The sequence below is a fragment of the Scomber japonicus genome, chromosome 12 (genome assembly GCF_027409825.1).
Source record: "Scomber japonicus isolate fScoJap1 chromosome 12, fScoJap1.pri, whole genome shotgun sequence".
NCBI classification, from domain to species: Eukaryota; Metazoa; Chordata; class Actinopteri; order Scombriformes; family Scombridae; genus Scomber; species Scomber japonicus.
In genome coordinates this window covers 21,798,928-21,825,541 of record NC_070589.1, presented here as the reverse complement: position 1 = coordinate 21,825,541, position 26,614 = coordinate 21,798,928, and the positions used below count along the sequence as shown (strand labels likewise).

Here is a 26,614-nt window from a genome sequence, read left to right as displayed (position 1 = left end):
CTGCCACATTTAAACTTATGCTTACATTTACTATTTAGTAACAAATTCCCTCTTTGTGTTTTATCACACAGTGTTTCCTGGTTGAGCTGCCACATAGTAATAAAAGAAGGACCTTGGCACTAAATAGACTATAAAACTGAATGATATCTATTCAATTCGACTCATGTTGACAGCTGAAGTTTTATATAAACTTACGATTAACTTGTAATTACATTTTGTGGATTTTGACCCCCATCTCTTTATGAAAGCATTATGAAGGGGGGGGGGGGGGGTCTTCTAATGGTCAGTATGATCAGAAGGAATGATTACAGCAAAGTAATCCTGTTTCAATGTTGTTTTGAGACGGACTTTGAAAAAAAGTGTGAACCCAAGCCTAACGTGACAGCATCAATATCAATACAGATGTTGAGATTACACATTCCTTCCTATCAAGACTGCCAGCAGGAAATGATTATTAGTAGGTTGACTTTAACACCACAGCAGATTAGGTGTTATCTTAATGAAACTGGACCTGTTATCAACACCCAGTGATAGATAATACATCTAATGGCATATGTTAGCTACCAAAGCTTTTCCCAACTGTATCATAATTTAGTTTACACGCACTAGACAACTTCTCTCTGTCTAGCTGACACACTTCTTAAACAGTGTTAACACGGAGAAGGTTTCCTGTACAGCCTCACCTGTCTGACTGCCTTGTCAAGTTTACCTTAAAGCTGGGTATCCCAACATTAGCAAGCCGCTAGCTCAGTTAGCTCATGTTAGCCTTCTTGGTTAGCTTGGATTTCCCAGTCTAAAACAGACACTTGTGGGTTTGTTAACAACATCAGTGGTATGCTGAAGAAAACTGTGATTTCTTACCCTTTATAATACGCCTTCACCCGGACTTGGTGTGAGTTCTCGCCGGGGTGGGACATGGTGCTGTCCCGCAACGTCGGCATCATAAGCTCAGCCGCGGTCAGTCCAACTCACCGATGCTTTCCTTCCCTTCCTCCTTCTTTTGGGCTTTTTTAGGTGTGTACCACGCCCCGAAACACTGTATTTTTTAGTACTCCGTCGACACACCGATTAAACAGTAAACAACAAAGCAGGCGATGGTAAAAATGGAGATATTACCGCTCCTTAGGCAAACAAAAATAACATGTAAAGTAAAGCAAAACTTGCGGGATCCGCCAAACAACTCCCTACTGCAAAGGCCTGACGACGGACGAATCCATCAGCGGAATGCTCGGGGTGGCGCATAACTTAGCATCAAACAGACATTTATGGATATATTAGGTGAAAAAAATACTTTTTACTGTGCTATAAATACTTATAGTTCGTATAAAAACAGGATGCAACAATTACAATCTACAATAAGTTAAATATATTCCTTCTTTTTTTTAAAAATCCCGATTGCACCAACTCAAGGTTTTCGTGTGGGTAAAGTGCTGCATTAAGTTTCACAAATCCGAGCTCGGACATTTGTAAACCCCAGAAGATACTGTATGTTGCGCACTCAAGGGCTTTGCTTTGGAAGTAATAACAAAAACTAGCAACAAAAGCAAAAACATATCTTTTTTTATTTTTATTTTTAAAAGATGAGAGAATATGTTTGTGCTGCAGTGCCTACATAATGATAAAACAAAAACCATCTTAAAACAGTCATGTAATCGATGAAAGACAAGAAAGAAGGATAGGCTATATAGCTCAGCTTAATAACTGTTCATGCAAACAACAACAAAACATTTAACAATACAGTCTTATACCAGTATTAATTAAACAGCATTGGGCTACAATTGTAAATATAGGGTACAGCAACACACGGTAAAATTGTATATTTATATTTTATATTATTTAGCCTATCTGTAGGCTATCAGCACAAGTTCTTTCTCTCATAACCTCTAATCTGGTCGTCTCTGGATCCTGATGTATACGGCCTAACCATGGACTGCTAATCATTTATAGTCAATCTATAGTTTAAATACTTTTGCTTTTGATACACAGCAGGTTTGTGTGTAGTTTCATATTTCCACCAGCACTTGAACATGACATGAAGAGCGCATCCCTCCTCTGTCTGGATGAAATTGCTGGAAAGGAGTGATGACCAATTTACGGGAGGCTTAGCACGGAAAGTGGCATGTGTGCTTCAATCATAGCCTACTGAAAATGCAATTATATATTGTGCCTTTATAAGTTTTGATTATACTCGTGTGTTTTCCCCTTTTCTTTGTTTTTCAGATGGTAAATGTACTGTAAGGGTTAGCCTCACATTAAGGTGCCTACATTTAGGGGAGAAAACCAACCATAGGCTACTCATCAGCTCAAAGTCTGTATTTATTATTGTAGCCTACTTATCAGAGTTGCCATATCCGTGGGAAATCATTTTGGATTTGTAGATCATTTTTTCATATTTTAGACAGATATTGTGTATTTTAACAGCTACAAACTGATTTGAAAAAAAAAAATCAAGCCAGTGGATGAGCTAAAATGTCAAATTTGCAACAATTAGTCTCACATATGCTTATGCTGATATATCTTTTTTTCTATCTTGCATGATTTCTGATCTCTGTCTGTATATATCTTATTGTGCTTTATATCATCCATCCGTGAAAAGGTGTTGTATCTGCAGAATGAGACATTACTGAATATTTCAGATCTGCACAGGAAATGACCCCCCCCCCCCCCTGTTTTCCCCCGTTTATTCAAGATGTTTATTGTAACAACTCTGATTACACATGTATGGTTGTATGAAATACTTTGGCTGGGAAGCTCCATTACAGAGAAAACTGTAAACAATTATAAAAAAAGATATAGAATATAATAACAAAATATAAAAAGCAATTATATACATTAGAAAATGCATTTAAAGAAATAATCAAGGCACAAAAAGGTTGCATATACTATCACTGACAGTGATCAAGTGCTTTTGTTTAGACACCTTCGAGAAGGAGGAACAGCTTTGTTTAATTTCAGTGAAATCAGTCCAAACTGATTTGTGTCATGAAGCTGAAGTTTTCATCTGAAGCCTCATTTTTGTTTGGAGCCCTTTGGATTTCCCTAATATAACATAATTTAACTACAAAATAAATGTAAGTGTAATCTGTTAAGTTACTGAGAAAATGTGTAATTAATTTACAGTTACTTGTGAAAATGTTGATGATTACAAAGGGGGTTACATCAGAAGTCAAACCTTTAAGATTTGGTTCAGGAGGAGAGTTTTTTCCTTAATATTAAACATGTTACAGAATACATTTATTGCTGTTTTTAATTTTTTTTTATATCAATATTGTTTTATATTTTGTAAACAAATCATGACGTGGGTTTATTTGGAGCATACATGGGGTTAAATGGTGTAATTTAAGTAATATTAAGTAATTGAAATAGTTACATAAGTAATCTATAACCTATTACATTTCCAAAGTAACCTTCCCAACCCTTGTGACACAGTCATAAAACAAGCTGTAGATGAGGTAACCTTAAGAAAGTCCAGGTGAATCCTGGTGGAAGGACATTGAGGGGACTCTCTCCAGCACTGAACGCAGCAGACTCTCCAGCTGTGGAAGGTCCTCCCGCACTGTGAGCGGTGCTGTGTCAAGGCTTTTTATATCGCCTCCTGTGTACGGTCTGATTTTTTTTTTCTATCTCCATTTTAGACAGTAGCCTACTGACGCATCAGGAGGCTTCATGACTGGGACAATGTGCCGGGGTATGATCAGCTCCTGATGGCCCATGTCTATCAAAGGCAGGCAGGTAACGCCGATGAGATGAATGATTGTGCATGCAAACAGCGCCGAGAGAGAGACAGACAGAGAGACTGACAGACAGACTGACAGACAGACTGGAAATTACATCCAGATTTGTTGAATGTTTTCTCCGAAGGGTCCCAAAATTAAGGGCAGTCCATTGAGACCAGCATTGATTTTATGATCGTTTGAGGTTTATTGAGAAATATCATTGTTTAATTGGACTCAACCGCCTCTGCAGCAAGAGGCAATTAATATTCAAGCTGCCACACGCGCATAAATCACAAATATTTGTCATAATGAAATATTGCGTCTATTTTTACCATTTAAAAGCTTGCTCTTTGAAATAATTACATCAATATTGTTCAAATATTTTGACTCATATTAAGATGGATTTAATCCCAAACAGCCCTCTTGCACAGGAGCACATCTGTCTGATATTTGTCTCCTTACAGATGTGTGTGGCTGGCACAATGTAACATTTACAACCATTAATTAAAAAAACATGATTTTACGTTGGGGCCTCAGTATGTAGTAAGTAAAACAGTATTTTCCAGGTTTCTGTTTCCTATTGGGTGACTTAAATTGTGGTGTGTTGAGTTATATTTTGATTATTCAGCCGGCCTCAAAGTTTACAGCCCAACTAACGACAGAATAATGAAAGAAAGAAGCTGTACTGTTTATTAGACTGCATGGATTATCTTTTTCATTTGATACCGGATTTGTGTGTCTGTTTTATTTTTATTTTTCACTGTAACAAACGTCCTGCAGTTTAAGTTTATATTAATGGGACATATTTATTAAGTAGCTGTGAAATCTATGGAATGAATTAAAACATTATAACAAGACTGGCGAGACATGCACAAATAAGATATGACTGAGAAATGTCCTCAAATTTGAATGATTTTAATAAGATTTAGGCTACAGGTAAATACTTTGATGTTTACCACATGAAAACCTCACGCCTGCTCAATAATACTAACAGTTTTCAGAATGAGCACTGGGTGTGTTGTTTCATATTAGACATTAATCATCTATTCATTTGCCCATTTGAAGCTCCAGCTGGCGCTTTTTCAGACTCACTGAAAGCTTGATCGTGATATTTGAGAACCAGCTTTTAACCTTAACCTTTAACCAGACTCTGATTAAGTCAAAGACGGTGCAGATTTATTAATTAGGCTACCTCCTGTTAATTAATGTTTTTTATTTAAACCTCCCCACAGTTTTCCCGTTACTGACTCAGTGTGACCCGGGAGATGGATCGGCAGAGCCCAGGAGAGAAACAGCCGGAGACTAGGACCGGAGCCTCCATCACCCCTACCACATCAGCTGTGGTCTCCATGGCAACAGTCAGCTCCGGCAGCACCACCTGCACCCAGGCGCCCTCTACGTCACTCAGCATCATCCCCCCCGACAGGCAGGCAGTCCAGGTGATAGACAGTACCCAGGGACCCCTGCATGCGTTTTTTTATTTAACAGGAAGGTAGTGCAGGAAATAGACAGCACCCAAGGGGACCTCTGCATGCATTTTTTCAATTAACAAGAATTCAATACAGGTAGTACAGACAGTATCTGGGACTTAGACATGCATTATTTTATTCAACAGGAAGGTAGTGAAGGTAATAGACTTTACCTGGGGACCTCTGCATGCATTATTTTAAATAACTGGAATGCAGTGCGGGTGATGGACAGTACCTGAGACCTGTTGTTTTATTCATCAGGAATGCAGTGCAGGTAATAGACAGTACCTGGGACCTTTGCATTCATTATTTCATCTGACAGGAAGGTAGTGCAGGTAATAGACAGTATCTTGAACCTCAGTATGCATTGTTTTATTTAGCAGGAATGTAGTCCAAGTGACATGATCTTAGACTTCTGCCGAAATTTAAATTTATAGGAAGGTAGTCCAGGTAATAGACAGTACAGACTTCTTTTGTTTGTCTTGACTGGTGAGGTGATGGATTGCACCACAAAGTTCTTAAAGCTCTGAATGCCAACATAGGAACCTATACCCTCCCAACATACACACACTCACACACAACAGCACCAGCCACTTTATTATTATTATTGTTATTTTATTGTTATCTACCTCACCTTGGGTCTGAGAGAAACATAATTGCAATCCTCTATATTTGCTGCACATGTACCAGGATAGACAATAAAGTTGACTTTGAACTTTGAACAAAATTGAGCAAAACTGAACAAAATTGAAATTCTGAAATATTGGACAATAAGTCCATTACATAGACAGTGCTCTGTCCTCAGCATGATTATTATACTGTCTATATGAAGTAAGAGGCTAATAAAAATGTATTTCATTCCAAGAGGAGTTGTCTGTTATTTTAAAAATACAACTTTCATATGACTTTCACACAGAAGAGTGAAATCCAATTACAAGTTTTGTTCTTTTATACGGGTTTTAAATACCACAAGTCCTTGGAAGTAAATCTAAACATCAGATAATTACATTTATTTCCCAAAATTAAAAAGAAAGTGTTGTAAAATTTCCATTTGTGCTGCGTTCTGGTATTTAAGTTACACCAAACCAACAACTGTGGTTTGAGTTTAGTTTAGTTTATTATCCTTTTGGAAATTCCTTATGTGTCCATGGCGATTGTCAGACAAACAAAACATAAACAAAGGACATAACAGTTAAAGACAGACATCAAACGGCACAGTGCTCCATATAACACCCCACGACAATATCACCAACAACCAAAATCAAGCACTACAAAAAAAATGCTTCTATCAGAATGTTCAGTACAGCAGGGAACCTTTGCTGCATGCCACCTCTCCACTCTCTCCCTCATTTCTTGTCATCTCACTAATCTCACAAAAAAATAAAAGCCCAAAAATGCCCAACAGGTGATCCAGCACGCTATCCACAGACCTCAGAGCATGGCAGCACAGTACCTTCATCAGATGTATGCAGCCCAGCAGCAGCACCTCATGCTGCAGACAGCAGCCCTGCAGCAGCACCAGCACACACCCCATCTGCAGAGTCTGGCCACCATACAGCAGGTCAGATGTGTGTGAGCGCGTATGTGTGTGTGTCATATGGTCATGCACACATGGAGAGTCACTTAAGCATGAATGATAGAGTGTAAGAGAGGGGGGGTGTAATGTGTTTCCAATGTTTGCCAGGCTGCAGTCTGTCAGAGGCAGTCGCCTTCATCATCCAGTGGCAGTTTGGTTCATCCAACTTCTGGTGTTTCCCAAAACTCTGTGAGTCTTCTTGTTATCACTCACATCAATCTGACCCGCTCAGAGCACAGATATCAATCCCAGTGTCTCTCTTTTTACTGTCCTCATCTTGCCACTCTGAATCCAGATCACTTTACCAGCATCTCCGGTAACAGCCCAGCTGATTGGCCGGACCCAGGCATCTAACTCCACTGCTGCTGCAACCACCATATCCCAGCAGGCCATGCTCCTGGGGAACAGACCGGCTAACTGTAATCAAGCTCAGATGTACCTTCGCACTCAGATGGTACAAACTTTCATACTTACAGTTACTGAATTTTTACTGCATGTGGTTTTTTTTCTGACGCCATGCAGCTCCCTGCTTTTTAAACAACTCGCCGCCTGTCTCTCCCTCTCTCTCTCTCTCTCTCTCTCTCTCTCTCTCTCTCTCTCTCTCTTGCTTTTTGCTTTTATTCCATCAGCTCATTCTAACTCCCGCAGCTACTGTGGCTGCAGTTCAATCAGACCTCCCTGCTGTCACCTCCTGCTCCTCTTTACCTACCTCCTCCCAGGTACAAACTTTTCCAGGCATGATAATAATCCATGCACGGCAGGAGACCGGCAGTGTCTGTGTCTTACAGATATGTGTTAAATATAGAAGTGAGAGGTAAAAAGGGGATTAGGTTTTTGCACAATAGATGAACCATCGACACCATTGCATAAATGAATTAAGGACATGGTAGACAGGGGCTGTTAAATCTCACAACCCAGGGCTTTAATAAACAGTGTGAGTGACTTTCCTTTTGCATATATTCAGGTGCAGAATCTGGCTCTGCGTGCACATTTGCCTGGAGCTCTGGCCACGGCCCACAGTGTCATCTTAAAGCCATCCACCCAGTCACAAGCTCAAGCTCTGGCTCCGGCTGCATCTTCATCCAAGACGTCCATCTGTGCGCTGAAGGCCAACCACCTGACCGACTCCTCGACAGATTCAGGAACGGCTGATATCACCCGACTGGCCTCTGGAACCCAGATTATCACCCCAGGTGTGTTACTGTGTTTTAAGAGTCTACAATAATTTTAAACATTAGACAAAATTTAAACATTAGACACAATATTTGATGTAACTGCTGGGAGGGGCATGTTACCTTTAGTCTTTCAGGTAATCAGTGATATGTTGTCTTTGAGTGTTTTGGAGGAAGAAAGTTGTTCTCTAGGCAGTAAAGCCTCTTACAAAGTGAATGGTTCCATTAACTTTGAATTAAAATATAGATATTTTAGGGAACAATTTGGCATTTGGCATAAACATCACAACAAACTACTCTTCTTATGACCTAATGCAAGAGCTGCATCTTAGCCAGAATTTGTTGGATTTATTATTACTTTTTCTTCAATAATGATTTATATGGTTTTAAAAAACACGAGTTAAGAGGTAAATATCACAAAGATATTACCAAAGGTGTTTTGAATCAAATCAAAAAAAGAATGTATTAATATAACTTATTATTATTATCTGCTCACTTAAAGACTTGTAATATGTATATATTTGATTTTCTTTAAGACAATCAAGCCATATTCTGACAAACAGTTCATTAAACACACCTAGTTTGTATCTAGACTTAGATTACATTTGACTATATTAAGCACATTATTACAGAGGGCCATCCTTCTAAATTAGTATCCATCTTAAGTTGCAAGTTAGCTGTAATTCTAATAATAATTAATTCTATAATAATGTATTTGAAGTATTTAAACCTCTTTCAGCCTTTCCTTTCACAGGCCTTTTTCACAGCAGGCATTTTGACTTGTGATACTTGTTTTGTGTTGCTTATTAGTTTTTTTCTCCTCATGTCCCTCATGTGCATTGTCCTCCCTGCAGCCTACTCTCCGATGCAGACCCACGCTCTCGTCAAGCAGCAGTTGTCCTGTCCGCCAGGTCAGCGAGTGGCTCATCACCAGCTCATTCTCCAGCAGGCCACAGCAGCCGCTCCCAACCACAGACAGCTCCAGCCCATCGCCCTTAGAGTGGCGCCCCAAGAGACCAACTCCACCGCTCTTTCCGTGAAAAGACTGACCAGCACCCAGTCCCACGTACCCAGCAGTGACCCCCACACCTCATCCTCCTCTTCCTCTCCCTCTGTCACCAGTGTGCTTGCATCATCAGCCCACATCTCACTCCCAGCTGCCACCGTTCAGCCTCAGCCTCCTCCTCTGGTGGCCGCTCCCCAGCGTCGGACCTCATTCCCACAAGTGCAGAATCATCCTCCGCCTCCCCCACCACCTCTTGTTCTGCCTAGGCTACCCCAGAACCCCCCAGCCTCCCTTCAGAGGCTGTCCCTGCATTCAGTCCAGGCTTTGGCCGCACAGTCGGGCCAGATGCTGCTGACGGAGCGGGAGCTGCCTGTAGCGGAGGCCCTGTTGCAGATGCCTTACCAGAACCTCCCCCCTCCTCAGACAGTGGCTGTTGATCTGAAAGTGCATCCTGTGAGGCGTAACGAAACATCATCAGTAAGTCGCCATGTGCTCTGGTAAAGCTTCATAAGCATAGCCTTATTTTAGTATGTGTTGGTTTGACCGAGGGTTTGAATTTCAGTCGGGGCACACATGCAGAGTGAACGGATTGAGCTCAGAGGAGAGAAAAGAGGAACCTTCTCCAAGTCCACACAGAGACAAGACCCCTACACCTCTCATTGTGTCTCCTAAGCAAAATGGTGCAGGTAAAATATGACAATGAACGAATAAAATAGAAAAGAAAGGAGAATGCATTGCAGCCATTTATAACTCTACATTCTCTCTTCTCCTTGTTTTTTATGCCTTCCGTTGACCTGCAGTGATGGGTTCATCCTCCGTCTTGTCCAGTCACTCAGCGGTCAGGTCACCACAGGTGGAAGCACCCTCCCAGCTCACCACTGGCAGTGGCAGCAACAGCAGCAACCCTCCACCTCCTCCTCTACCTCCTGCCACCCTGCCTGCTGCAGCAAGAGGCCCCAGCCAGCCCCCCTCTGCCCCAGCCAGCCTCCCAGGGAGCCCTGATAGGATACTTACGACCCAGATCCTTACACACCTCGTTGAGGGATTCATCATCCAAGAAGGCCTGGAGCCATTCCCGGTACGTCAGCTGGAGGTGCCACAATAGGGGTCTCTCAGTGCACCAATGAAGGTGGATGTTTTAGCTGAAGTTAACCCTGAGATCCTTTAAGGTGATGATGTAGCTTTCCTTTCTGGACCAATTTTATGAATTTGAGGTATATTTCATATTTTCTTTATAGCTGTATAAGTGCCTTATTGTAATCAGCAAGCCATAAGAAAAATAGTCTTAATAGTCAATCAGTGTAACCAAATCCATGTCTATTTATTATGTCATCTGCTTTTAATTGTTTGCTTTTGGCTCATATGACTTTTTCTTATTATTTATTTATTAATACAATTATTGTTTTATTGTTTTTATCTTTTTTCTATTATTCAGCTTTATTATTTATTTAATTGTGGTCATTTTACATCACTCTCTACTTTGGTTTCATTGTATTTAAAGCACTAGTAAACATTTTTAAGTAAAGTGCCACACAAATAAAGCAGTTATTATTTTTCATCAGTATATACAGTAAGGTTTGGTGTTTCATTCCTCCTGCAGGTTGTCCCTTCTTCACTGTTAGCAGACCAGCAGGCCTCACTGCCTGAGTCCCAGGAGATACCAACCAACGGGGATGCAGCAGCAGAGGACAGTCCTCTGGATGCTGACCAGTCAGATTCCAGCGACTCTGAGATGGAGAACAATGTCCCTGCAGCAGAGGGTGAGTTCCTGTGTGTGTGTGTGCGTGTGTGTGTGTGTGTGTGTGTGTGTGTGTGTACATGTGACTAACAGCTGGTCCTCTGATATTGCAGCGCTGGAGGAGAGCGCGTCAGGTGTGCTGCAGTGTGAGTTCTGTGGGAGCAGAGGTTACGCTCACACATTTCTACGATCCAAGCGCTTCTGCTCCATGACGTGCGTCAGAAGGTAAATGAATTGTGCTGTAATCCAGCTGTAACGAATATGTTTCTGGTTCTCAGATAGTTTACAAGTAACATCAAGCATCAGTCTTTATTTTATATCTGTGTTCATCCCTAATTTCTTAAGTTTAATATACAATGTTTATACAACTACATAATATTTTATTGCAAATTAAGCATTTGATGTTTTACAATTTAAGGAGAAAAGACTGATATCTTATTCCACTGATAACTATCTAATCCTGCAATGCTGTCATTTCAGTTTTTATTTGATGTTAAAGGATAAATCTGGCAATATTCCATATTTTTTTATTGTAAACAAATCTCATGAAAAGACTAAAACCAAACTAACATATTGTTGAATTTGGTCTTTTGATGAGCAGAAAAATAAAGAATTACGACAGGACATCCTTTAAAATAAAGTCAAGAACATGTTACAAAGTGTTGTTAACATCAGCTAAAATTATCATTGTCATGAACTGAAGTCCTGAAAAAGGCATAAATAAATGATTAAAGACCACACACATGTATTTTATGACTACTTAAAGCTAATGACTTCAAGAATTTGGCTTTATTCCTCCTGAGGCCATTTGACATTAACTTGTTTTTAGATTTGTAAACATACTTGAACTTTTTGCATTTTGATGTCAGACAGTAACAGATCATTATTCGTTGCATATTTACCACTTTTATTACATTATCATAATGAAAATGTTTTGATTGTTTATATATGTGAATGATTTCCCTCAAATTGTTTCTTAAAGGATAAATTCATTCATTTTGAATTTGAATTTCAAGTTCATTTCACAGTCTTAGAAAGTATGGGGAAAGAATAAGTAACACTCATCCTCCCTAATAAAGGCACATTACTGTAACATAAAGAAGAGACTGTTTATAACCAAGTACAGAGTGCGAGAAAGCTACTTTATCTGTAAATAAAGATAAAATATGCCATATTATCTTTAGTGTAATGACCACACAAGACAAGTAAACTAAAACGCCATCTGTTTCTGTGGTGGTGAGACACGTCATCTGACATCTGGATTCCATTGAGCTACATTTGGGTTATAAGAAATGGTCTATGGCGTATAATTGCTCCCAGGTTTCCCTCTGTGTCTCCATGCAGGCATCAGAGACAGGACAGCTTTAGGTCCAGATGCAGACTGTCAGCGCAATATGAAATGGCAAATACCTGTCTACACTAATAAATCTCAAAGGGCATTTTCTAGCTTAGAGATTGATATCATGACTGTGATATCAGCACAACACACATTTGATCATCTGTGGTGGAGAAAATAAAGTGTGTGAAGCCAATCTAATAGTTTGTGATTCTCGATGTTTAGGTTCAGTGTGAGCTGCACTAAGCGTATCACCATGCTGAGAGCAGGTCGCTGGGGTCACAGGCCCACAGGCAGGAGAGGACGACCTCCCAGCAGAGTCAACGGAGCATCCAGAGAGTATTTTCTGAGACAGGTCAGTTAGCATCACTGACCTGATGCATGTAGGAAAATAAAGAAGTGCCGCAGGGATCAAAAGCTGCTCTCTGGGGACAAACTATGATTGACAGTAACTCCAAATGTAGCGTTGTGTGAACCGTGGAGGAGGCTCTTCGCTTGGGAAGAAATTCTCAAAATTATAGATAACAGCACAGGAGACCTCAGCGCCTCATTTTCTAAAGTGTAAAAGACTTTATAACTTTATAAAAGAGAACAATGAAACAACAGTTTTCAATCTTTTTCCTGCCTTTCTGATCTGCTGCACAATTATCATGATTATCAATTCATTTATAGAGGGATGCAAAGACATTATAAAATATTACTATATGGCACTTCTTTTCTAACAGTTAGTGTTTACAATAAAATATTATAAGATAAGATAATGAAATAACAAGACAAGGACAAATAATAATAGAGCAGAATAAAACAATAACGAAACATTTAAAGTAAAACAAGTAAGAAGAAAGTACAAATAGTCAAAGGTATAATAGTTCAGCGTAAATTATATATGTTTTAAACACTACAAATGTTGGTAAGTTGCTTAATACATTTAAAAAAAAAAAATCTGTCACCTACATGGAATTAATTTCGTAAAATGCAAGCAATACAATTAAATGATAATTGAGTTTCGTTAAAATATATATTTGAAGGTTGATTTAGAAAGAGGCGGGACAAACAGATTATTTCTAAGAATGAAAAGACCATTAGGGTTTTTTAGACTCACCAGCATTTCAATTTTTCAAATCTGTTAATGTGTTGTGTTTTACTGTGTTTTATTAGTTGTGCAAATAAATGACCAAAAGTAAACTTTTAGGGTTAGCATGTATTATTCTGTATACATCATGAACCCATTAAAGCTTTACCAGACAAAATACAGCCAGGTAGGAATTTAAATATTACCTGGTTTCTTTTTTTAATGTATTCATTTGACTTTTCAACAAACTGAAGCTAGTATTTCTCTGACTGTCTTTGTGCTCCACAGTCTCATGTGTCGTTTGATGCAGAGCAGATTCAACAAAGCTCAGTTAGGGAGGAAGAGGACGTAGAGGAGGACGAGGAGGAGGAGGACGATGAGGAGGATGAGCCTCCCGTTCCCATGACAACTAGGCTCAGGAAGCAGGCCGAGAGAGAGCGAGAGAAGGAGAGAGAGCATGAGCAGAGGATGACGGAAACAATCAGCGTTTCTGATGGAGAGGAAGTTGTCAGCTGTCCGTCTCTGTGGAATGTGGAACAAGTGTTTTCGTACATCAACTCCCTGCCAGGTACGAGCGCGTCTCCAGTAGTGACTTTTAGCAACTTTTGACATTAAGAGTGGAAGATATACAGTACCATGCATCAGAGGAGGAATAAACTTAGCTGAAAAGTTGCAAAAGGTTCTTATAAGGTTCTAAAGGGCTATTCTCTCCAGCTGTATGAGAGTTTTTACATTAAACTCGTCATCGAGAGTTCATTTAGCAATCAATGAGTTCCCAATACTGTTACACCTCTCAGTTAGGCTTATTATAGAATAGAAAGTTCACTGTTAGCTTCTAGGAAAAAATATAAAACTGCAGCTATTAACCCTCCTGTCGTCCTCCCGGGTCAAATTGACCCCTCCTTCCCTCTTTCTTTGCTCCCCCTCCTTCCATAATTCTTTCCTCACTTCCTTCCATCCTTCCTTCCTTCCTTCCTTCCATCCTTCCTTCCTTCCTTCCTTCCTTCCTTCCTTCCTTCCTTCCCTCCCTCCTTCCTTCCTTTTCCTTCATATTTTGAAAAAGCTCCACTGTTGCTATGGACATAATAGGATAGGCTCGCAATCTTTAAAGTCTATCTTCAAACAATAGATGGCCACAAAATCTTATATGAAGCTTCAGCAGTCTGAGTTAGTCATCAAGTGGATATCTGCCACATTTACAGTCTTTTTAACATCATATTCCCTCTGTGTGTTTTCCTGTTGAGCTGTGGTGGAAATATAGTAACAACTTTAACATTTTTACTTGATTTGGCTCATTTTGTTAGCTAAAGCTTCATATTAGAATTTAAATACAATTTTGAAAAGATGACGGCTGTTGGTCACCTCTCTCTCTCCTCAGGCGGTCAGGAAGTAGCCGAGGAGTTTCGCTCACAGGAGATAGATGGACAGGCTCTGCTACTTCTCACAGAGGACCACCTGGTCAGCACCATGAACCTTAAACTGGGACCTGCACTGAAAATCTGTGCCCACATCAACTCTCTGAAGGACGCGTGAACAACTGAAATTCATACTTTCTGTGGATCTGGACCACAGGCTGAAGAAAAACAAGAACAAACAGACCCTTTTAACTCTCAACTCGTGCAGAGAAAACGAGGAAGCACTGCTCATTTTTACATCGAAATAATGTGAAGTCAGTGTGTCGTTTGACGTTGGAACCACACAAAATAAACTGGTTGGAAATACAGACTGGAGCATGTTGAACTGAAGTCATAAATGCACAGCCTGCAGTTGCTGCCAAGACCACTGCCAAGCATTTCACTCCCGACACCTCCAGCTGTTCCAGACGTTGCTTTATCACACGGAGAGGAGGCTTTCAGGGTGAAGTCGGCACACTCTCACAGCAGATTTCAACACAAAGATGAGCAGTTCCTCCACTCATCCCATTGTAGTGATTGTAGCAGTTTCGCTCTGATTATCCATTTGTTTCAAAATGGTTTTTAAGACAATTCTTTGTATCATTTGTAAACAAAGAGAACAACTTAACATTTACATTATTGTACATGAAGAATGCTGATACAGTCTCAAAGTTTACAAAACAGATGATTTCCTATTATCTACGGGGTGCAGTTTGATACACATATCATCAGTAAACAGACAGTTGTGATGAATTATAAAATCTTACTGATTACAAGGTTGTTTATTATTTATTATTGCCATAATTAATATACAAATAAAACCATTAAAATGTTATGTGCTACTGTGTGGGAGGATTTTTTTGTATGTTGTTTGGATTTACCTTTGCTATTGCACAAACTATTGATCTGAAATGTGGGAAACAGCTTATTTTTCCTTTCATTAACGTAAAGCCATTAAACTGACTAAGCACTGCTTCAAGTGCAACTATGCAGGAGGCAGAATATGAAGTCTCAACTGAACAAAGCACAGATATGAGTCACGTAACTGCAGCAGACACAAACCAGAATAAAAATAACAGAATTTGTTCAAAACCAAACGTTTTTTTAAAGTTACGATCACCCTGAGCATCATCAGTCAGGTTCAGACTGGCCTCCATCTCTACCTCTCACTCACTCATGAATGATTTATTACAAATCATCACAGAAATTTGAAGCACAAGATCATTACGAGCTTTATTAATTCAGTATCTTTGATATTGTGCTTTTATGTGTCAAATTCCTAAATAAAGTTACCAGATGGGCAACAAATTAAAGGAAAAACAAAAATGAAGTGTCTCAGTATGGAGAGAGGAACACATCAGGCCTCCTGAACAGCCTCAGTGCTTCTTGCCAAATCTCTGTTGGAGGGATGAACATCATTCCTCCACAAGATATTCCCTCATTTATTTATAAAACCTTTATTTAATCAGACAAGCTCAATGAGATCAAGATCTCTTTTTCAGGAGAGACGTGAGCACAGCAGATAGAAAGAAAAACAAACATTGGTAGACATAACAAAAGGACATTTAGCACCAGAGACAATTTTACATTACTAAATACATTTGAAAAAGAAAGTTTATATCTGTTGTTATGGAAACGGTGATGGAGATCATGATGAATCCAAAATCTTCCATAGGTGTTTAACCTGGTTGAGAGCTGGTGACTGTAAAGACCTTCACATTTTAATCAATCATTTTCATACTCACCAAACATTTCAGTGAAGCACCTGTATTTGATGTTTATCCACTCTTTTATTCAGTTAATTCTGTTAATTTGTCTCCAGTCTGTATACATACAGTATGCTGTATATCTAGATTTATTCCAGCACAGAAGGACAGGTTGGTCTCTGGGCAGTCTGCCATGTATAGCTTTGGATTTAATGGGAATTTGTTGACAGGTGGAGGGTCTACAGGGGTCCATCAGCAATTATGTTTATCTGGCTGTGCGCACAGATTATTGTGTATTGTCTTCTTTGACCTTCAAATACCACAGCTTTGATAAGATGTCTTTAACGGCCTTAAGCTTTCAAAAAAGAAGAAGAAGAAGGATCAATTATTCAACAAGCAGACTTTCTTGTTTGAATCTTGGAGACTTTCAGGCCTTTTGTGTTGTAGGTGTGAGACATTCAAACTAGAAGCACGTTTTTTAACTATTTCATGTGTTTTGATGAAACACCACCAGAGGGCATCCTTGGTATTGTTACCTTAGGACTTTACTTTATGCCCCCTTGCTGCTGTACTGAGAACAAAGAGACCTAATCAAACTTCAGAAAAAACTGGATGTGAAAGTTGTGATGTTTTGTACGTTGTTTTATTTACTAGATGATGTAGACTGACTGACTGACTGACTGACTGACAGAGGGGCCAACTCCACCATGACAGTGTAAGTACACCTGAATGCTTCTTCCAAGAGTTCCGGATGCAATGCAACAATTAAGAAGTAGCCTACTCCATTATAAAGAGAGAGCATTCAAATCCTCACTACAGAGGTAGGGTTATTATAAGCTAAATGTGTCTGCAAAGCGTCCTGATAGCTCTGTGTTGCTGTTTATCAGAGCAACCCCCCCTCCTCCTCCCCCGGACCGACACCTCCCTGAAATAACTTTTTGCAGGTTGGGATGTCTGCAAAGTAGTCTGGGCTAGTATTTTCAGTTTCATCCATGTTATTTGAGGGTCTGAAGTGTATTTCACATGTTAGCAGCCGAAGCTCCCCTGCCTTATAGCCTCTAACTCTGGTCCTGCGCTGTGCTCAGTGTGCTGTGTGAGAGGGGGAGTGGCCACCGGCTAGAGCGGCAACAGCAAATGTGTGCTTCTTTTACCAATATATTTATCTATATCTTTTACATTTCTTATCCAAACAACATCAAACTCGGCACTGCACTTACTCGTGCCCGTAGTGAGACACCTGTCTCGTTTGAAATCAATCGGATGAACCGCTTGAGAGATATGCGAATAACAGACAGACATATGTTCCTGTCATTTATAGATTATTATGCAGAACAGTATTCAACATGATGAATATTATTAAATATGTTAATTATCACCGCATGAACATTACAGAAACATTTTTATGTAACTGGTTGAGGTTGGGGCTAATTTTAACTGCTCTATGTACTGTTGGTAGTTTAATCTGTAATGATGCATCACATTTTAAAAACAGATCATGTTTGTTCAAGTAAAATCTTAATCTTAACTAGTAAGTAACTTAAATTGTCAAATAATAGCAGAGGTACAAAATTTGCCTCTGAAATTTTAAGCATAAGTATAACAGAGCGCAAAATGGTTCCATTCAAATACAAGTACCTCAAAATTGTAAAGTACTGTATTGTGAATGTACTTACATGCCATCACAGGCTAAAAGGGGACATTTTACCAACATAGTAGAGATCTCTGCTGTGATCGCATTGAGCAAACTTTAAATTACATTAGTTCCCATTAGCACAGTAACAAAATACGTAAGTACAGCGTGGTTATAGTCGTAACTTTATTTTGAAACAAGTGGAGCCAGTTGTTGTTACACCTAAGAGACTGAAAATATATTTTGGAACACTGCTATAATCATTTAAGTGCAAACGAGTACATTTCTCTACTGAAAAATACTACTGAATATACTTTCTATGCTATACACGGGGGGAATGTGATACCAAGATGTAAAAACTTAAATCGGTGGAATGTTTCAAGTGTGCAAAGATGGAGATGGAGAGTGAAAACGGAAAAAACCAACAGTTCTATAACAGCATATAGAGAAAGTTTCCATGCACACTATTTGGTTAACAAGGCTACTGTGCAAAAGTTGTTGCATTTAAGACATCAAGTGACATCACTGTGATAAAAATGTCATTAACTCGATGACAGGTGAGTGTTCGCAGAGGCAATAAGGTTGGATCAGTTTACAGGCACTGCAATGATGAGTTTATACAATACTTAATCTTTCTTCTATACATTGTAGGTTTATGATTATTGCATCCTTTACAGTCTCTGTCCCAACATATCAGAGATTTTTAATGTCAGCTGCAATCAAATCTGAAATGCACATAAGCAAACACATAAATACCCCTGAATTCTGTGCAAACCTGACACTTTGAACAGGATATTGTGAAGATTTCTCACATAACTGACTGATAACCTGAGGCATGAGCATGTGAGAAGACGTCTATGGCTTTTACAGCAAAAGGATAATGAGTAGTAGGTGTGAAAAAAAAAATCAGGCTAACAAAAGAAAGAGAATTGCAAAAACTGCCAATATAGTTCACTAGTATGCATGACAAATGTCAAATTACAGTACATAAAATGTCAAAAATTACAAATCAATTTATAAAACACAGGAATGAGCCTTTTCATGGGGGAATGGGTTCAATATATTGCCTCTCTGCTTCCTGATTCTCTTTAGCATGACATAAAAGTTGGAACATTTTTCCCCGGCGGGCAGCAGCGTAGCTTATGATGACAACTGACCCACGTGAACTCCGCAGCGTCGGACACATGCGGAGTAGACGGGCAGGAGGGTACTTGACAATGAAAATGTTTTTGTTTTGGACGTGGGCCCAGCTCAGGGCATGCTGCCAGAGCTGAGGCCGTCCTTCTCTGCAGATATGGACTTGACCAACTCCTCCACCCAGCGAACCTCAGACGCCACCTGCTCAGCCAGCACCTCATAGCGGTTCTCCAGGCGCCCGAACTTGCGCTTGAGGATGTTGGCGGCCTGCATGGTGAGCCGGGTCTCCTCCTGGCTCTTCTTACGCTGGGTTTGGGTGCGCTGCAGGTCTTGGCGGATGTGGCTCAGGTCGCTGGAGATGCTTTGGTTCTCCTCTTTGTACCAGCCCTCTTTCTCCTCGTATATGGAGAGCAGCGCAGCCACGTCCTCACGACATGAGCGCTGATTGCGCTCCAGATCCTTTAGGCCCTCCTCGGCTGCCGCAATCTCCTCGAGCACCTGAGAGAAGCGTTCGAAGTTGACGTAGGTGTTGTTGGGTGGCATGCTGGAGTGGGACTTGATGGTGTACTCCTTCAGACGAGTGGTCTTCAGGCGCCGGCGCTCAGGCTTGTGGTCTCTTTCCTCCTGGCGCACGTTCCGCCTCTTAATGACCTGGAGAGGGAAAAGTGGAAAGGTCTGAAATGAGGATGGTAATTTGATAATCGAAAAAAGAAGAGAGTCAATTTAAGGTGCATGAATATTGTTGCTTGTGTATTCATTTTACTATTTTCTACTGACATGAGTTCTACTTCAGTTCACTTAACTAGTTTCAATGTAGACTTAAAATTTACAGTTTTCCAGAGATGTTTCTTGACATTTTTACCTCTTATGACCACATTCATATGATTAAGGAGCATTTGATAAATGATCACACACAATCACATACATGACCTTCTCTATTTTTTTAATAATACTGTCTACTTGAGGTTCATTTTCTTCATTCAGTAATGGTCTTTCTCTCCCATTTATAATAATAATAATAATAATAATGATGATGATAATAATCATAATAATAATAATGATAATGATAATATTCTAAATACAGACTTATTTAAGTTAAAGCGTATATGTAAAGATGGTGCAAATCAATAAACTACACATTTTAGTGACACAGGGCAGTTAGTTCATATTTGCGCTCAGCTGGTGCAATAAGCAGCTGAATATTCTGTTTCCTGCACATAGTTCTGTTTATTAAACATTTTTAAGAACATCTATGAACAAGTGGTTCAATTTATAAGCTTCAATGCCCATTTCAGGACAGGTAAATACACATAAATACCTCTTTACATAGAGAGATAGAGGGATGGAGGGATCGTGAGTAAAAAATGACAAAAAAATTGAGAAATAGTAATAGTGATTCTGAAAATCTAAGTAAAAACAATGATTACATTTTACATCACGAGATGCAAATGTCAAGTAAAAACACACCTTAATCCAGGGGTGTTCAAGACTGTCATCAATTGTCATTCGCTTCCTGCAAAGACAAAAAAAAAAAATCAACAGTCAGAAAATGACAGAACGAATACTTTTATTTGTTTATTTTTGGCATAAAATCTGAAGGAATTCTTACTTTGGATCTTTGACCAACAGACGTCGTATGAAGTCTTTTGCTAGCTCGCTGGTGTTGCTGAAATACTCTTCATCAAAGTCATAGTTGACAGCTGAGATGTTTGTCAGGGTCTCCTGTTTGGTCTCGCCCAGAAACGGAGAAGCACCGCTCAACCTGACCGACAAAAAAAGATTTGCTTTAGACAACATGTGAAAGAGGAGTGCATTGATTTATGTTTCTTTGATATCAACAAACTTTACTCACAGAATGTATGTGATTACGCCGATACTCCTGCAGAGAAGACAAGAAGCCAAACATGAGTTATAAAGGGCGCACAAGTCACATAACAGCTTCAGATGAAAAAAACAAACAAGTTGACATCTTACCACATGTCCGCCTCCAGTCCAAGTGGCTCATAGTTGACTATTTCTGGCGCTGTAAAGCACAGAGGAATGAACGCTTTAACTCAAGCCAGATGTGCAGATGTAAAACACGCCATCATCCACTTACAAAGTTTACCGTGAGCACACACTAAGCAGAAAAAAGCAGAACTGTTTATGATGCGAAATGGACTTTAAAGGAGGAGCGGCAGGATCTCACCAACAAACTCTGGCGTCCCAAAGATGTTCTTGAACTCGTTTCCTGCTTTAATCTGATGAGCAATCCCAAAATCGATCAGCTTGATCCTGGGGTTGGGGACGTTCTTGTCCAGCAGCATTATATTCTCAGGCTGAAGGAAAAGACAGGACAGAAACACATCAGTGAGAGAGGGATGAAAGGTTGTGTTTTGATACACAGAGCGAGCCAAGAAACAGAGAGAGTGCAGCCAGGACACCTGTTATCTCTCCATCACAGACTTTGACATTCACACAATCTCTTAGAGCTGTCAACATTTCTAATAATGTCTGGATGAAATATTATCAGTCTTTCACCACAGTACTGGGTACCAAAACTCAACTGTGGGAACTTATGTGTAGGCTTTATGAATCCGTACTTACACTGCTGGTGAAGGGAGTATGGCCACATATGGAAACGTTAGGAATAGTGAAACAGACCTATTCATTGTTTGTGATTTTGGTTATTGAAATATCTTTACTTTGATGTTCTCAACTGCAACGTGATGTGAAATTTCAAAGATGACCCAAAACTGATGCGAGGGACAAACTAGGTAACTTGAGGATGACCTGGTCCCACTCCCTTACTTATCTACACCAAACTTGCTTATAACCATCAGACAGTTCCAGAGGAATGAGACTGACTTCTTAGAGTCGTGTTGTTTGTACATTATCAAAACAGTGACTGATTAATTTTCTGCTGGATGATCAATGAATCATAATAATTGGCTGCTTTTCTTTGTCTTGCAATTTAACATTTCAAGATTCTGGACTGTTGCTCTATAAATTTTCACACTGGCATTCAAAAGCATTCAATCAATGTTTTTCTGATGTTTCATTTAGCAAATCATTAATTAATTCATTCATTAAGGAAATAAATCAATGGTGAAAATAATCATTAGCTGCAGTCATGTACTGTACAAACCTCCACTCTCAGGGCACAGTACGTACAGCTCTGCATGATTTTAACACCTACACTGAACTTCTCGCCAACATGTCAGCTACGGCTTAACTTTCTGAGAGCAGGACACTGACCTTGAGGTCAAAGTGAGCGATGCGTTTTGAGTGTAGATACTGAACGCCGTCCAGGATCTGTTTGAGAAACTGGGTGGCTTCCTCCTCAGTCAGAGATTCCTTCTCGGCCAGAAAGTCAAACAGCTCTCCTCCGGACACCAGCTCCAGGATCAGGATCACGTCGGTCTTGTTTTCGAAGATGTCGTGCAGAGTGATGATGTTGCTGTGCTGGATCTCCCGCAGGATGTTGACCTCGCGCTCGATTTCCTCGCGGCTCACTCCCCGACGACTGGACGACAGCCGCCGCTTCTTGATGAACTTGGCCGCGTACTCGATGCTCGTGCTCTTCTCCTTACACTTACGGACGATAGCAAACTGTCCGCTGCAGAGATGAGAGACAGAGAGGGATGTAAGAAAAATAACTAAAACATTTTGACTTTACATTAAAAAAGCTGGTCAAAATTAAATGATTAACTGATGGCTTCATGGATCAATAAAAAGGAAATCGTTCCCATTTCTGAATTAATCAAGTATCAAGACCAATCATTTGACCATTGCATCATTACAGTCACTCACACTTATTTTGTGGTTATTTTTCCAGCTTCACGGTTTTACAGTGACTGATTTCTTGGCTGCTGTTCAGCGCATATTAACTTTATTAATATATTAAAACTTGACACTTTAGCACATGATGTCTTGTGATGGATGGCGATCAATAATTTTACCATTTTATAGAATAAGTCAGTCCTTCCCAACCTTTTTTTGCTCTTAAAGAGAATAAACTTCTACATGTGAGTGAATCTCAGTGATGTCATGCATTTGAATTTTAAGAGGCGTTAAGACATGAAAGTAAACTGTAATTTACAAAAACTAAATCAGGAAAAAATTGATAAAGGTAGTAAAATTTTAAAATGTATATTTATCTTTACCCCTTTAATTGCCACTATAAAATATACATATTATCAAGTCATTTTCTTTATCATTAAATACTAAAAAAGCTAGTATTGCAACCTGTTACCTGTAGAAATCAACTTGTTTCAAGACTTTTCCATAAGTGAGTGGTGTGAAAAGGTTTGATACATGAGAATCAGGAAAATACTTGAAGTACTAAAAGCTGATTTAAAAAGGGAAAAAAAGTAGACGTATTACTGTAAACAAAGATGATGGAAATATGTGTAATCTACAGTTTTGCCACAAAATGCCCAAACGGCAATTGACAGACCTTGGTTTAGAAAGAAACAAATAAACAACATTACAGACAAGAACAAGAACAGCAGTGTGCAGGGGAGGAGACGGTATTTCACAGCGTGACTGAAGAGAATTTAATGTTGATCCATTTAATGTTTGCATACTTTTCTTTCTCAGCAAACACACCGAGTGTCCTCAGCAAACCACAGCGGAGGTGGAAAGGCACATTGAGAGGCTGTGATGTCACGATTTTGCTGCATTACTGCAGACAAAATACTCACGGTAGAGAGTTGTGTTAAATCTGCTAATATTTGATGACTCATTCGCAATATATCGAGCTCAGTGTCAGAAAATGGAAAGAGATATTTAATAAGTTGCTGACACGCTTACTTTTTTTTGACCTAGTTCAGATGTAAAGTTTTGGAGGGATTGAAGTTCAAACCTGCATCAAAATGCATCTGAGACACATTACAGGGTGTTCAGGGCTCAAACATCAGCTGTATAACAGGATGACATATCAACCAATGTTCATTTTCTTTATACAACCCACAGCATAAATAAACATTTCTGATAATGTTCCCTCCAGCTGATTCTTTAAACAACTGCAACCAACATGTTTTTGCTATTTTTCAAAAGAGTTTAGTAAACTTTGTATGTTATTCTTGTCCTTTGTCTGTCCTTGCATATTGTATAACTTTCCACTTTTGTCACATCTGCAACGTCTTTACTGTTCTGTAGTTTTGCCGCAATATTAAAAAAACAACTGTGACCAAAATAAGTAGTGGGCAGGATAATTTATAGGTAAAAAATAAACCTCTAGACTACTCTCTGGTGGGAAAACTACAGAATGGTGGCACTGTTTAAAAACATATCTTTGACTTTTTGTTTCTTTAGTTTCCTGTCATTCATCGGTTGACTCATAAATGCCAGTACAGCTACATCAGCAATATATCAGTATTTATCAGTCAGACTCTAAAATCAGTAGCAGTAATTTGTGCAAAACTACAATCACTGATAACCAAACACAAATTTGACATATTTGTGCTCGTCTATAAAGCTAAAAAAAAAGACTTTCTTCATGTTCAGTTTTTTTAAGTTTTTAAATGAAGGCATTTGTATTCACACAATACTACATATGTGAGTAAGTGCATCTCTCAACCTCAAAATAAAATGTTCATACATTCGGTGCATTCACAATAGGGCTACAACTAATGATTACTTTCCATTATTGACTAATATGACCATTATTTTCTTGACTGATTGATAAGCTGTTTGGTCTATAAGGTGAGAAAAAAAATGGTTTAAAAACATCACAATTCACTAGAGCCAAAGACGTCCTCAAACGTCAATTGACTAATCAACTAATCGTTTCAGCCTTAATTCAAACTTGAATTTAGAGCTGAGTTGCAGGGCAAGTGATGGAAAAAGAAGAAGAAAATACAGTAAACACGCAGCACATACCTGCCCAGCTCCTCTCCCATCTCATAATACAACTCAACATCCTCTTGCCTGAAGCCAGCCATGGCGTGCTGACTGAATGATGATGGGAGTGATACCTTGAGTTTTACTGGAGTGAAAAAGAAAAAAGGTTTAAACTTAGTGGGAACTGGTAATGGCTACGACACAGACAACACAGTGAACAACACAAACATATGTTGGTTAAGAAGGTCCGGTCTGTGACACAACTCAGAGTATCAATCATTCAGTAGCAGAAGAAGAAATTAGATCATTTCCCAACATAAAAGTAGAAATACAGTCGTAATGTTGTACTGAACAGTAGTTGTAGAAGAAGTACCTCAGATCAGACCTTAAGTCCTGTGCTAAAATAACCTATAATTTTGAGGTACTTGTACTTTACTCGACTGTTTCTATACAATGCTACTTTATACTTCTACTCCACCACATTTATTTGACAGCTTTAGTGGATTTGTGTATCAGAACTTTGTTTTGTTTTTTCTTTCCCTCTCACATTAATCATCTCACGACTCCTCACATTTATCTGGTGAACCTTAGAAGGGCCCGACCCCTAGGTTGGGAACCACTGGACTAACCAAGCTATATAAACTAACTCCACCTCCAGCACAACAACAGTAACATGATGCTTACTCACTAAAACTATTAATAATCTAATGATGTCATATATAATGATAGGATATCAGTCAGGGGGATGACAACATGACTTTTACTGCAATACTTGGAGTACATTTTGCTGCTAATACTTACATAAGTACTTCAGTAGTATTTTACATGCAGGAAATGTACTTGTATAGTACTGGAGTATTTTTTTTACATTGCTGTACTGGTACTTTTACTTCAGTAAATGATCTGAGTACTTCTCCCACCGCTGTACTAGAGGAAATGTATATAAACTCCACCACTGACGCCATCATACTGTATATTGTCATTTACCACCCACATATTGTAATTAAGCATTATGTACCTGGACTTTTCCCTCCTTATTTGGCCCGAGTGGACAGTTTCGTGTGAGTTTGTGGCTGATGTCAGAGCTGCATACCAGTCCTACTGACATCATCTCCTTCCCTTCACTAGCTATCTCTGACTCAATTAAAGGGACTGGGCTTCAGCTACACCACCGACTTCCCCCCTTCTTTTTTTAACACCTTTTACTGTGACTGATACATTAAAAAAAACCGGTTAACACCATCTAATGTCTTATTCCAAGCGATAACAAGCTGATGAGCGCTGAAAAGATGCTGAATAGCGACTTAACCCTTTACTATGAACTTACAAGCAGGCAGCAGAGACGTGTATAAACAGCTTAAAAAGGAAAAACATATAGCCTCAAACATGAAAGGAAACTCGCACTACAAGTACACCACATGGATTATCTAAGACTGAAGGAAAACCAACAAATTAAAAGGTTTTCAAGCGACTGAAGACAGCTAGCTTAGCTTAGCTAGTTAACGACCTGTATAAACACCAGTTCTGGCTGTTGCTGACAGCGTATTACAGTAATAAACACGTATAATCAACAGCACTGAAGTAATGTCAGAAAAGTGTACATGTTACTAAACTAACAATCATATTACTATAGTTGTCATACTTACATTGCAGTGGCTATGAGTGCCGCATTCCTCTCCAGAGTAGCTGTGTCTGTCTGCTGTGAAGCTAGCCGCCGTAAACCAACAGCTTCCGGCATTGTGTATAGTAGGCGAAATTTTTTACCTAGGATGGCAAAGTCATGACCCGCCCTCTCCTGCCTCCGATTGGCTTACAGTACTATTCTTACCCGACTCT

The 26,614-nt window shown here is 39.4% G+C and overlaps 3 protein-coding genes across 3 annotated transcripts in view; 1 reads left to right on the top strand and 2 right to left on the bottom strand.

The window, feature by feature from the left end:
* prkci (protein kinase C, iota) overlaps nt 1–1,168 on the bottom strand; it is a 35,476-nt gene extending 34,308 nt beyond the window's left edge. The window contains exon 1 of the mRNA XM_053329805.1: nt 862–1,168. Within this exon, the coding sequence (XP_053185780.1) occupies nt 862–944 (83 nt within the window). The 5' untranslated portion in view covers nt 945–1,168. The remainder of the gene's footprint in view (nt 1–861) is intronic.
* A 3,800-nt stretch (nt 1,169–4,968) lies between these two features.
* Nucleotides 4,969–14,618, top strand: phc3 (polyhomeotic homolog 3 (Drosophila)). The gene is made up of 14 exons (XM_053329947.1): nt 4,969–5,155; nt 6,591–6,746; nt 6,870–6,950; nt 7,057–7,215; nt 7,391–7,480; nt 7,726–7,954; nt 8,788–9,416; nt 9,502–9,625; nt 9,740–10,017; nt 10,540–10,699; nt 10,791–10,902; nt 12,239–12,368; nt 13,374–13,653; nt 14,464–14,618. Exons 1-14 carry the CDS (start codon nt 4,982–4,984, stop codon nt 14,616–14,618), a joined length of 2,757 nt encoding a protein of 918 aa, XP_053185922.1. The 5' UTR covers nt 4,969–4,981.
* Nucleotides 14,619–17,992: 3,374 nt separating this feature from the next.
* dapk3 (death-associated protein kinase 3) lies at nt 17,993–26,495 on the bottom strand. The gene is made up of 9 exons (XM_053330599.1): nt 26,425–26,495; nt 24,818–24,923; nt 22,190–22,550; nt 21,141–21,270; nt 20,927–20,975; nt 20,805–20,831; nt 20,562–20,714; nt 20,420–20,465; nt 17,993–19,603 (listed from the first exon to the last, which is right to left on the bottom strand). Exons 2-9 carry the CDS (start codon nt 24,877–24,879, stop codon nt 19,067–19,069), a joined length of 1,365 nt encoding a protein of 454 aa, XP_053186574.1. The 5' UTR covers nt 24,880–24,923; nt 26,425–26,495; the 3' UTR covers nt 17,993–19,066.
* Between the last annotated feature and the right edge of the window lie 119 nt (nt 26,496–26,614).